Consider the following 13,290-nt stretch of genomic DNA (forward strand, 5'->3'; position numbering starts at 1 on the left):
GACTTGCCATCAACAATTTCAGGCTGTCTGCAAAGCCTCTGACATTCAAAGACCCCAGGTTAAGAAGCCCCAAGTAACAATAAAGTTCTGCTTCTATAGCTGAGGAAACTGAGGTCCAGGCAGCCATGTACTTCCAGCATCAAAATGCGAACCAGGTGTCTTGGCTTCCAATCGAGGCCTCTTTCAACCAAGACAAGCTGCTTATATTTATAAGCTAAAACTGTACTTAAAGCTCTGAATATAATAGATATACTTCTGTACACTGTTTCCCTTATAAACCCTCTTATGACAACAGTATGTTTTGTTAAACTGGAAAGTCAAGAAAAAGCACAGAAATAGCAACACGCACACCTGAGCCACTATAATCCAGTTTATATAAAATAAAAAACTGTGCTCTGTGTCTCATTTACAAATACTCAGAGAGGTTAGCACACACCAGTCTTGTGGTTCCAACTAGATCTGTGGTTAGGAAACTCAAAACGGAACCCCAGACTCTGGACCTCTGTCCTAATTGATCTGGGCAAAGGCTACCCACGGATGAGACCGCGAGACGAAAGGCTGAAGGGGACTCTGCAGAGAGTGCAGCCAACCCTGCGTGAACCCACAGTTCAGGCTCAGCGCCCCCAGGCGTGGGTCAGCCAGCCTCCCTGACGTGAGGAGGCACGAGACGCAGCCATAAAGTACTCCCGCGGGCCACACCAGCCAGAACGGGATCCAGCCTTTTGGCACGGACTTCCATTTCACAGGGGAGACGCACAAGGGGACGGAGGAACAAGCTTAATGCAAAACCCCAATGAAGCAGACACATTATGCAGAGGGGTCAATTTGACAAGGAAGGGGCCGGGCGTCTGCCGGGGATGAAAACAGGTTGAAGCACCAGAGCCCAATGCAGCGCTTAAACGACGTCTGGATCCTGATTCAAACAAACATTTTGTAAACCATCAAGAATATCTGAACAACAGACCTGGCATCTGGTGACGCCAAAGAACTGTTCATTTTGTTAGAGGTGACACTGGCATTGTGGTTACAGAAACGACTCCTAAATACACTAAAACGTGTCGGAATAAAATGACATGAGGGATAGGATTTGCTTGAAATTACTTAAGAACAGAAAGACAAAAATGAATGAATAAGGGAGGCCAGCTTGTTAACTACTGAGTCTGGTGTGGCCAATGGTGATGATGGTTACAGAGTCACTACACTCTTCTCCGAACTGTACATGTCTGAAATGTTCCATGACCGGGGAGAAAGAAAAAAAAAAAACCCTCTATCTTTCAAAGTCCTATCAGAAATAAAACGGGAAAAAAAAATACTATTCACACCTAACTTACTCATTCATGAGAATATGTTCTTGATGAAATCTCTGCATTGGAAAGAACCCGAAAAGGCATCTGATTCAAGGATTCCCAAATCTGGAGAAATCAGAAATGTGAAGCTTATTAAGAATTTTGGTTTTCCCCAGCCCGCCTTAATCCTGCTGAAACAGAGTCTCTGCTGCTGAATCAGGAGAAGTGGTGGGTGTGTAGGAGCCACAGGTGACTCCGGAGCGTTTCAGGGAGTCCCCTCTCCAGCCCCGGTCAAGCAGCTGTGCCGCAGAGACAAGGATCACACCGGATTCTGCAGGCTCACACTTGTGCATCTTGGCCTAAGTGTCATCCTGCACTTTAAACAAGCGAACAGAAGTGGGAGGGCTAACCCTGTGCACACAAACCAAGGCTCCACCTGCCCCCGCCATCCTTCTCACCAGCATTCAGGCACCCGCGTAACCACTGGGCTGCAGTGGAACCTCAGCGCGGGAGCTACATCCAAGTAAAATCCCCGGGGGAAAAACAAGCTTACCTGCGAGCCCGAGGGGCTTTCACCAGGCAGAGCGTGGGGGACACGCCTTTCCCTGACTCACTCGCAAGCGAAGGGGCTGGGACCGGTGTCTCAGGGCACCTGGGAGCCTGCCCCTCACCAGGCAGCCTCCAGCTGGCCCCTGGGGAACCAGAGGGAAGCGGAGAGAAGCGGGGAGCTCACACCCCTACTCTGTTCTTGCAGCATCAGCAACACTGGGAACAAACTCCCGACCACAGAACCGACTGGCATCTCATCGGAAGCATGTCGGTACAGGTCCGGCCAGCCGGGGAGCACCGACTGCGTCTCACAGGATTAACCACCTCCAAGCCCTCGAACCCGTTCCCTTTCAACAGGCGCTGCGTGAGCCATGACAGCCGTCACCCCGGGCAAACCGGGCTCCCAGAGCAGCGTGGGGGTGCCGGGTGGGGTGCCGGGCGGAGCCGTCGGACACCCGCTTGTCAGGCCCCAGGCTGATGAACGATAACTCCCGAGTGCCTCCGCTCGCCGTGGAGCTGGTCTTATTGAACATTTCAGAGTGTGCATTTGCTAAATTACTTTCACGTGGCCCGGCGTGAGAGCAAACACGCCAAGCCAGGCGTGCGGTGACGCGCAGAATCGTTTCACACCAGACTAAAAGCCGCACATCACGGCAGCAGGGGTGTGCGACCCTGGCGGGCCTGACAGCGCTGTCTTCTCTGCCTTCTGACCCTGTGGCTGCTTCTCCGTGCTGCGTGCTCAGTCGCTTCAGCTGTGTCCGACTCTTTGCAACCCCAAGGACCGTAGCCTGCCAGGCTCCTCCGTCCATGCGATTCTCCAGGCGAGAATACAGGAGTGGTTTGCCGTGCCCTCCTCCCGGGGGTCATCCCCACCCAGGGATCACACCTGCATCTCTTATGTCTCCTGCATTGGCAGGCGGCTTCCTTACCACTAGCGCCACCTGGGATGTGGAATTGCTTGTCCAGACCTTCCCTTTCCAGAGGAGCCACCTGTATGGAAGCTTTTAAGGTTACGGACTTAGTTCTTCATAGGGAAACAGCGAGCTTTCTCTAAGTTCAAGGAACGATCAGGAAACACTCAGCAGAGTCGAGTCCAGAGGTCACTGTCCCGACGGCCCTTCTGGGATAAGGACGGGAGGAGAGTGTGACGGACTCCTGGGGACTGCGCCAGCATCCCGTGACGGTTACAGTTACGGGATGAGGACCTGTGAGGGCCGGGGCGCTCAGGCGTGTTCACTCCTGCACGCTGGACAAGGTGCCACCTGCTCCCGGGTCAGCAGCAAAGCTCCTCAGCGTCCACAGCTTCCTCCTCCTAGGCAACGCGCTCCTCAGGCCCTGCACGCCTCCCCACCCCACCGTCAGCACAAACGCTGGGTGAACAGCAGCTGCCGGCAAGCACGCCCAGGGGCAGCAGGGAGAAGCAGGGCTTCAGCCCGGCCAGCCGCAGACTTGGGCAAGTAGAATCTTCTTGGGCTCAAGATCCTACTAGAAGCACAAACCTGTTCCCCAGGACAGAAGAAATGAAAGGCCCCAACCCTGTGCAGCTGCTGAGCCCACACGAGAGTGGTCCTGAGCCTGAACCTCAAAAAGAATGGAAATCAGGGACTTCTCTGATGGTCCACTGGCTAAGACTCCGAGCTCCCAAGGCGGGGGCCTGGGTTCAATCCCCGGTCAGGATCCCTGCAGCCAAGACCTGGTGCAGCCAAATAAATTTTAAAAAAAGGAAAGCAAATCACCCGCTGCACACTGCAGCACTAGCATAGGAGCCAAAGCTGGAGGACACGGCAACGTGAAAACTGGGTGGAGTGGTTTTCCGCCAAGTTATCTTAGCCGTGGCCACGTTACTTTTTGGGCTTCCCAGGTGGCGCTGGTGGCAAAGAACTCGCCTGCCGAAGTGAGAGATGCAGGTTTGATCCCTGGGTCAGGAAGATCCCCTGGAAGAGGACATGGCAGCCCACTCCAGCATTCTTGCCTGGAGAATCCCATGGTCAGAGAATCCTGGCAGGCTACAGTCCACAAGGTCTCAGAGAGTCAGACACGACTGAAGCGACTTAGCACGCACACGTTACTTTTCAGAACTTCAAGCTAGGTCACCATTTCCCTAATAGCACACCTTCTTTCTGATGCTAAGTTGCTACAGTCGTGTCTGACTCTGTGTGACCCCACAGACGGCAGCCCACCAGGTTCCCCGTCCCTGGGATTCTCCAGGCAAGAACACTGGAGTGGGTTGCCATTTCCTTCTCCAATGCATGAAAGTGAAAAGTGAAACTGAAGTTGCTCAGTCGTGTCCAACTCTTAACGACCCCATGGACTGCAGCCTACCAGGCTCCTCTGTCCATGGGATTTTCCAGGCAAGAGTACTGGAGTGGGGTGCAATTGCCTTCTCCATCTACCTATTATATACCATACGAGAAAGATAAAGCAAATTATTAAAACGTCTTTAGCAAATCACAAGGGTCGAGCTTTAAAGGCTTTAAAGCAAAAATTCAACCTTTTAAAAAGCCAGTCTTGAATGAGAACGTTACTCCCAGCCCACTTTTCCACACTGAGAGGGAATTTCAAAGTTGTCAAACACTTTACAGAGCCCAGAATTTCAAGAGAGTCACCTGGGCACTGGGGGTCTTTGTTCTGCAGTATATAAAGATGTTCGAGTCATCTGCACAATGTCCACCACTGTGTATTTATTCCAGAATCCTAGACCAACGGCCTTTCTCTGAGTTAATATTCAAAAAGAATACAAATGCCACATGTCTCTAGCCCTTGGTGACAATTTTCCTACATATATATATTTACACTCCTCACAGTTCATGGCTGCTCTCAGAACACAGACCTTTGTTTGGTCTTGAAAACCAAAGGGACCCAGCCACGCTGAAGGATGACCATACTAAGAACCCATCAGGTCTGCAAACCACTGTTTTGTAACCCTGCTCCCAGTGGGAAGCCCTCAAGCCAGCTTCAGAAACACCAAACGCAGGAAAAGGAAGTTCTTGACAACCGCCTGAACACATGCAATGAGAACGAGTTCTCCGTTTACGCAACCGCCACTTCCATACAACAAATTCACATTCCTGAACATTTTCTGTTCAGGGAGAGACATGTTTCACTTCCAAAAGAAAAACCTGAGCTCCAGTCCCCGAGGCTTACCTGACTCCTCTCTTTGTCCACTTTCTTAAAACATTTATTCAAGGACAAATTGTGTCTCACTGAGTTTTTCCACCCAGTAGGTGCGTTTGCAAAATACGGAAAGTGTTCCAAGATCCAGTTGTAGATATCCTTGACGGGCAGGCGCTTGGTGGGAGAGTCCTCGATGGCCATGAATATGAGGCAGCTGAAGGAGTAGGGGGGCTTGCAGTTGGGGTTCTGCCGCGCGTCGTAGGGCACGTCGGAGTGCGCGGGCGACGGCGGCGGCTCGTCGTCCGGGTCCTGCACCGGGCTGACGCTGCGCAGCACCGACTCCCCGAAGCTCTTCAGCAGGTTCTTGCTCTCGTGCAGCCAGTTCAGGTTGGTCAGCTCCTCATCTTCCATGGCCCCCTCCTCTAGGCGGATGTCGGGCAGGGCGAAGTCCAGGTCATCGTCTTCCTGGAGGGCCTTGGAGAAGCCGCTGCCCCGGTAACACGGACTCAGCCCGCTGGAGACGCTAATTCCTGAGCTTTCCGGCTTCTTGCTGGGAGGCATGACTGGACCCATTTACGTGAAGGCTCCTGAAACACACAAGACAGAGAAGATGAGGGGGACCCCGCCGGCAGAGAGGCAGCCGCGGCCCCCGCCCCGCCGGCTCGGCGGGCGCCCTGCCCCGCAGAGACACCCCCTCCCCGGGCCGCCGGAGCAGCGCGGAGCCGCCGGAGCCCAGCGCGGAGCCGCCCTAGCCCAGTGCGGAGCCGCCGGAGCCCAGCGTGGAGCCCAGCGTGGAGCCCAGCGTGGAGCCCAGCGTGGAGCCCAGCGCGGAGCCACCGGGAGCAGCGCGGAGCCGCCGGAGCCCAGCGCGGAGCCCAGCGCACAGCCGCCGGAGCCCAGCGTGGAGCCCAGCGCGGAGCCCAGCGCACAGCCGCCGGAGCCCAGCGTGGAGCCCAGCGCGGAGCCACCGGGAGCAGCGCGGAGCCGCCGGAGCCCAGCGCGGAGCCGCCCGAGCCGCAGCCCGGGGACCGACGGCCCGCGAGGACAAGACCCGGCCCGTGCCGCGTCTGCAGGGGCTCCTGCGTCCTGAGAAGATCGCGAGGGGAAGAGGGGACTGGGAGTCCGCCACACCCAGCGTGGACGAACGACAAGGTCCTGGGGAGCCCCGGCTGTCCGGGGGTGGCGTTCAGCGCTCCCACTGCAGAAGCTACAGGTTCCACCCCCGGCTGGGGAACTGAGATCCCTCCAGCTGTGCCGGCAAGGCCCGACTGTATCACAGCGCAGGGAACAGTATTCCATCCTGTGATAAACTGTAACGGAAAGGAAAGTTAAAACCAATGTATAGTACGTATAAGCCACTCCACTGTACGAGAAACTAACGCAACACTGTAAGTCAACTATACTGCAATAATTAAAAAAACCAAAAAGGGAAATTCCACAAGGCCTTCTTCCCGATCCATGAAGCCTCTCTCCGTGACCCTAGGAAAATCAGTGATTTCCTGCTTGCCTCTGTTTACCTGCTTTACATGAAAATGTACAAAACTCTTTTGAGCCTCACAGTAAAACACCACAAAATAAGTGCACCCACAACCCAGGTCACTTTGGGTGACAGGTCTTACTATTTACGTTTCTCAGGGGAAAAAAATAAAGACACACCTGAAAGGTGAAGGCCCGCTGTTTCAGGTTACGTTCAGCTGTTTCCATGTGAAGACCGTCACAACTGCCTGGGAATTAAAACTGGCTCTGGTGAGAACCACTTTAGTAGTGTTCTATTTGACTTTTTCTTTTTTTCCACCACAAGTCATGACCTAAAACTGCAACGTTAATAACATTTGGCAAGTCTGAAGAGGGATGCCAAATTATTCTGTGGATTCAAAGTGGAGGAGGAAGCACAGTTAATTTCATTGGGACACTACACTCTGAACAAAAAAGTGAGCACTGTCAGACACCACGCAAATAAAGAGGAATGTGAAGATGAGCCATCCACTGAAATTAAAATCAGGGCAAAAAGTCAGGAGAGCAGCCAGGAGCTTCAAGAGAGAAGGCAAATCCAACAAAAACTGCTAAGGAATTCTGTTCTGCTCCTCCCCCATTTTTATCAACAACCTAGCACAAGGGTAAAACATCTGAGGAGGAAAGACAATGGGGGGGGGGTGACCCCAACAGCGACAAGGCACGTTCATCCCTCGGGCACTCAACATGAGATAGAAAGAACAGGAAGATAAGGAAAGAGGCCTCCCACTCTCCCACAAGGTGCTGGGTGCAAGAAGGGTGTCTGTTTCCTCCTCCACCCCAGCCCTGGGCTTCCCTGGTGCCTCAGACAGTAAAGAATCCACCTGCAATGTGGGAGACCTGGGTTCCATCCCCTGGAGGAGGGCATGGCAACCCACTCCAGTATTTCTGCCTGGAGAGCCCCATGGACAGAGGAGCCTGGTGGGCTACAGCCCACGAGGCCTCAAAAGAGTCAGACACGACTGAGCAACTAAGCACAGCCACCCCTGAGTAACACCATGCAGGCTGTTTAGGAAAAAGAGAAAAAGAAAAAAATCAACACAGCAAAAGCAAAGACGGGATCATTCTATGGCTCCAAAAGTTCACTGACACCACGCCTAAAATAACCACCACTTCAGCTGGGGAAGCTCTAGAAAGCATATGTGGGGCACTGAATACCCAAAGGTACCTGAGAACTGGCAGTACCACCCCCCACACCGACCACCCCTGGGAGACGCAGGGTAAGGGGAGGCAAAGGTGGACAAACAGCCTGCAGACAGAAGGCTCTGGGGGAGGGGGGGGGTGTGCTCTCTGGAGCTGCCCTGAAATGTCCAACTGTTAGAAGGGAAAAAATTTTCAGGCACCCATGGAAGCAGGTAGTTCAGACACTTCCAGTTCATCCACAGGGAACATATTTTTAATCAAATAGGGAGGCTACTCAGAGTAGTACAGGATACCTAGTAAAGAATAATGTCTTCAATTTGGAGGTAAGACAGAGACCAGCCTGATACAGCTTTTACCTTCTTTGTAAACAAATCAAGGCTAGGCTTGTCCGCTCAAAGTTTTCACGGGACTCCCCTCATCAAATAACCTAATTTTCTGATAACAAGGAATATCCACACAGTGGAGTACAAAAGAGGAGGGGAAAAAAAAAAAAAAAAAAAAAGACCCAGTCGCTGAAGTCAACTTTAGCTCCAGAGGAAAAAAGTTTTATGTCTCCTGAGCTACCAAACAGGAAAATTATATCATGGCTGACAGTAAAGTAATTTAATTGCACTGTTGCTATGACAACATGCTGCTCTTTCTTTTTAATTTGCTTACTTGTCAGTAGCTTCCCAAACGAACTAACATGCCATTCTCCATGTTTTCTTTTGTTTTAAACAAACACTGCCAGCAATCCGGTTTTCTTAGGAAAGCGGCGCTGCCCAGAAGAGAGGGTTCCGGGGCTCAGCACCCCTGGATCGCTCGCGGGCTTTGTGTTCCGGTGACCCCGAAGCTGGCCAGCTGTTAAGTGCACCACCATAAATCTGCATTTTACAGCGACCGCATCAAGAGCTGCTGACCGCTACCGTTCCCAGAAACCACACTGAGGAGTTTTCCATTATGATCTCTAACGACATAATTCGCCAAATCTTTTTTTTTCCTACTATTTTTTAGAAGGGGCGGGGGGAGGGGGCGCAGAGAAAGAATCCAGATCATGTGAGTCTGCAGTTCAGCAAACATTTTCCATCGGCTGCCAGTAAGGCTGCTCGCCGGATCCGCAAATGTCCACCACTGACCTCCTTACAACTTTTCGGTTAGCTATTGGCTACGTTCCGCACACGCACACCCTCCTGCTTGTGACTTGCTGGGTTTCGTTATCCTGCCCCCCCCCCCCTTTTTCATGGAGAAAATGCAGCAGAAAGGCTCAATCCTTGCCCACTGCCAGAGGGCTGCAAATAACTGACAAAGGCATGAGTGGCCCAGCTCCGAACAGATGGTCAATGCGAACTTTAAAAAGTTGAGAAATCACTCCCGCCCGCCCCCCAAGCGGAGCAGGGCAGTGGCGAGTTTGGGGTGTGCGGTAACCACCCCCTCCGCGCACGCGCACACGCGCTCTGCTCCCTCGCCGACGGTCCTTGTCAAAAACATTTCCAGGGGACCTGCGGGCGCGGCGATTGGCGGCGGCCCGCGTCCATCAGCGGCGTTGCCGGGCGACGGGGAAACCGCTCCTCGCCCCGCCGGCCCGGCCCTCGGGAGCCCGCATGCCTTCACTGCCGGTCAGACGGCACCAGCCTTTTATCGGCCGCGCCGAGCCCCAGAAACACACCGGGGGAAGCCTGTCGCCCCCCAACTCCTCCGGGGCCCGGGGGGATTCAGAGAGGGCCCAGGTGACCAGGACTCGGTCCTCGGGAGACTCTGCCGGTGCCGGGCTTGCACAGTTGGGGGGGCCGGCGGACCTTTGTTAGGAGCCCGTCTCTCTTCTGGGATCTCCCCTTGATCAGCACCCCCAGCCCCGGCCCGTGGCGCCGGGGGTCCCGCCGACACCCCAAGTCCGTCGCTTCGTTTGGGAAGTCGGGGCACCGGGGAAAACAGCCCGCACGTCGGGGCCAGGAGCCTCTTAGCACCCGGCAACTTCCCCGGGGCTCCGGGGCTCCCGTGTCCCCCGCCGAGCCGGGCCCCCCCAACCCCGGGGCCGTCGCCCCCGGGGACTGCGGAGCCCCCGAGTCGGCCGCCTCCGGGACGGCCCCCCGAGCGGAGCGCGCGCGCGCCCCGAGCCGACCCGACCCCGCGCGGGCGCGGACTCACCTGGCCGGAGCGGGGCGCGGGGGCGCGGGGGCGCCGCGGCCCTTCAGCGGGAGCCCACAAACTTTGGCGGGCGCGCGGTGGGCATGGCTCGGGGGCCCGGCCGAGGGCGCGCGGGCGCGGCGCTGCGAGCGCGGGGCGGCGGGCGGCGGGGGGCGGCCGCGGGTGCGGGCGGCAGGGGCGCGGGGGTCGCGGCGCGGCATGGGACCTGCGGCCTCCGCCGGGCGCGCCGCGCGTCCTCCCGCCGGCCCGCCGCTCTCCCCGCCCCGTCCCGCCTCCCGCTCGCCTCCGCCGCGGCGAGAAATTGTTTCCACTGCAAACAAAAAAAGGCGACACATGACCAGGCGGGAGGCGGGGGGAGCGGAGGGGAGGGCCGCGCTCAGGGGCGGAGGGAGCGGGAGAGACGGAAAACGTGGGCCGGGCCGCCGGCGGCCGGAGGCGCCGGGCGCGGACCCGCCGGGGCGGCCCCTGCCCGCGCCCCGGGCGTAAGGCCGGCCGGGTCCTCGCGCCCCCGGCGCTGCCCCGGCGCGCACAGAGCCCGGACCGCGAGCGCAGGCCCCCAGCGAGCCCGCGGCGGTGGAGGCGGCCGGCGCGGCGGGCTCTGCGACCCCAAGCAGCCGCGACCGTAGGCGGCGGGGCTGGCGGGGCGCGCGGCCTGTCCCTTCCCTGCGCTCTGGCCACGCGGGCGGGCGGGCGCTGCGCCTCTGGCAACGTGTCGCCGGAACGCTCCTACCCCATCCGCGCGCCTTACATGGCTCGAAAGTAAAAATAAAAAGAATTACGATGCGGGCGAGGCTTGCGAGAGGGAGACGAGATTCCACTGCTCCCCAACTCCGGCGCCCTGGCGGGACTCCCGGGGCCGCCCCGGCCCTCCTCCAGCGGCCGCCCCGTGCCCCCGGGAGGAAGGGCACAAAGGCACCGCCGCCTCCCGCCCAGGGGGCTGCCCCTCGGGGCTGCCCGCCGGCGCCCGGCGGCCCGGGGAGGGAGGGTGGCCATATGGCCATTCCAGGTTACAGAGCCGGAGGCCCGTCCTGAGGGCCAAACCTTGGGGCCTCCGGCGCGTTATGCCCAACTCCCTGACCGCCTTCTGAGCCTCCAGCGAAAACAAGGCTCTGCTCCTCCACGTTTAGAGCGCTTGAGAGCCGCAGCGACAGCTGGCAGGGCCGCCTCTCCGAGTCTTCAGGCGCCTCCGAAGGTGGGCCACCCGCCTCTGCAGCCGCGCCAGACAGCTGCCTTTGGAGGGACTGAGAGGGGAGTCCCAGAGGTCACCCTAGTGGTGACATAAATAAAAATAGGACTGCACCCCCCGCCTCCCACCGCCCCCTCCCACTCCCTGAAACCAAATCAGTCGACTCCTCTACAGAGGCAAACACCAGTCGCTGCCGGCCACCTCTCCCCGTCTACCTGAACCAGAGGCCAGGGCCTTTTGAGCGCTTGGAAAACTGCAGAAAAACCAGTGAGAAGGCCCTCCAGCTTGCAGCACCTTGTAACTTAGCCAGAGGGGGAGAAAAATCCCACGGGTTCCTGAAACGTTTTAATTTCCAAAGACTTAAGGAAACTCCGATCCATCTGAGGAGTCATTCCCCTTCTCAAAGTTACAAGATGGTGGGTGGTAAGTTTTCAGCAGGACACTCACCAGCAGGCCTTACTGCTTAGCCTGGGAAGGCAAATCCCACCCACCTGGGAGGTGATTCAGCCTTGATGGCCCGGGGCAGCGGAGGTCGCCCGGCCCCACCCCTTTAATTACCGAGCGCTTGGTCTACCCCAAGTCACCAAGCAAAAGGCCTGTGGCAAGAGGGGCAAACTAGGTGCATCCCAAGTCCCGAGCTAAAGGCCAGAGGTGGTGCCAGAAACAGGACAGGAGCTCAGTCTTGTCTGCAAACCTCCATCAGCCTGTCAGTCGAGGCTCCTCAAAGGAACCAAGAGACCCTGGTCCAGCCCCGTGCTGCCTTCAGCTCAGGTCAGTCGCTCAGTCGTGCCCGACTCTCTGCGACCCCGTGGACCGCAGCCCGCCAGGCCTCCCTGCCCGTCACCAATGCCGGTGCTGGCTTGGAGAGGAAGAAACAGCCGTCCTGGATGCGCCCCTTCCACGCCAGTCCCCGCAGCACTCACAGTGGAAGCGGACGTCTCTACGGGAAGCAGGGGCGGCAGGTGTTCCCAGGCCACGGGGCCCCCTTCCTGCTCAGCGCTCAGAAGGGAGGGCCGAAAGCACGTGGCTATTGCACAAGCGCCGTGTCTGAACAGCCAGCCGACGTGAACCAAAACTTGGAGACCAGCGAGCTCTGGGCCAGGAGCGGCCCTGAGCGGCGGGCGGAGCCCGGGAGGGAAGCGCGCCTCTTTCCCTTGGCGGCTTCTGGGTTCTTCCATTCTCCAGCTTGTTTCCTCATCTCGCTCTTCCGTCGTGAGAAGGTGTGACGCCTGCGGAGGGAGGGGCGGGTGCGCCCGGTGGCCCCTCTGTCTGAAGGGGGGACCCAGACGTTTGCCGAGAGGGCTCTCCCCATCTTGTCACTCCAGAGACCCCTGGCTGTGGGACCCCTCCCGGACGAAGCGGGTCAGGAGCCAGATTCGCTCAGGAACGACCTCATTCCCGTCGTGAGCTTTCGGGAAACACCCTTGAGCCTTAGAGCCTGGCAAGTCTGAGAGAGACACGTGGACTGTTCAGAGCGCGTTTCCCAATCAGAGTCCTGTGTGCGCGCTGGGACGCGCCCCACCCGGGCCGGGAGCCCTGGGATGCTCGCCCGGTCAGGCCCGGTCCCCGTGGGACCCCAGGGTCCTCCTCTGCGGAGAGGGTCGCCCCGGCCTTGGTGTTCTCCGCTTTCCTCTCTGCCCTGGACCAGTAGGGGCCCTCCCCCATCCCAGGTTATTCGGCCAACCTGATTCCTTCTGTAACGCCCCGTGGTCCCTCCTGGGGCCGCAACAACTGAGGAGATGCAGTGGGAGAGCACCGCGTGTGAGACCTGCGCGCGGCTGAGTCGCTCAGTCGTGTCCCACGCTGGCGACCCCGTGGACTGCAGCCCCCCAGGCTCCTCTGTCCGTGGGATTGTCCAGGCAGGAATCCTGGAGCGGGTGGCCATGGCAGCCTCCGGGGGAGTCCTCCTGACCCAGGGAGCAAACCCGAGTCTCCACACCTTTTGCATGGGCAGGTGGACTCCTTACCACGGGTGCCACCTGGGGATCCCCGAGGGAATGTCCCCTGAGGGACACTCAGACATGAGGAGGAGTCTGAGGCAGGTCTGGAGAGAGGGCCTTCTCAACAGGATCCTCAAACTGACCGGGGAAAAGGGTACCCGAATGGGAGGCTGGGTCAGCGCCGGCCGCACAGCTGGCTGCGGGAAACCGGGGCGGCGCCGCACGGTTTCCTCCGGCTCCTTCCCTCTGAGACCTCGCTGTCTTCTCTGCTTCCCCCGATGTGTCTGGTCCCCTCTCCTCCCGGAGGCCGGCCTCCTCTGCTCACCGAGGGCCACACACGGCTGCCGGCACCAAGGGCAAAGGCCCTCCTGAGTGCCAGCACCCACTGCCTTCGCCCGCGTCCGCCTTCCACCACACCGTCGGCTTCCCAGGGAAG

The 13,290-nt window shown here is 58.0% G+C and overlaps 1 protein-coding gene across 9 annotated transcripts in view; it reads right to left on the bottom strand.

Annotated features, from left to right (window-relative positions):
* The window catches only part of FOXN3 (forkhead box N3), a 439,974-nt gene that overhangs the window by 254,654 nt on the left and 172,030 nt on the right, over nucleotides 1-13,290 (bottom strand). For 4 of the 9 annotated variants that reach the window (XM_065940204.1, XM_065940205.1, XM_065940203.1 and 1 more), the window contains one exon: nucleotides 4,980-5,536. In XM_065940204.1, the coding sequence (XP_065796276.1) occupies nucleotides 4,980-5,522 (543 nt within the window). In that variant the 5' untranslated portion in view covers nucleotides 5,523-5,536. Of the gene's footprint in view, nucleotides 1-4,979; nucleotides 5,537-6,080; nucleotides 6,860-9,728; nucleotides 9,916-11,837; nucleotides 11,988-13,290 lie in introns of those variants that run through there. The other 5 variants (XM_065940210.1, XM_065940202.1, XM_065940209.1 and 2 more) reach the window with 4 other exon arrangements.

The sequence above is a fragment of the Muntiacus reevesi genome, chromosome 7, assembly GCF_963930625.1.
Source record: "Muntiacus reevesi chromosome 7, mMunRee1.1, whole genome shotgun sequence".
Classification (NCBI taxonomy): domain Eukaryota; kingdom Metazoa; phylum Chordata; class Mammalia; order Artiodactyla; family Cervidae; genus Muntiacus; species Muntiacus reevesi.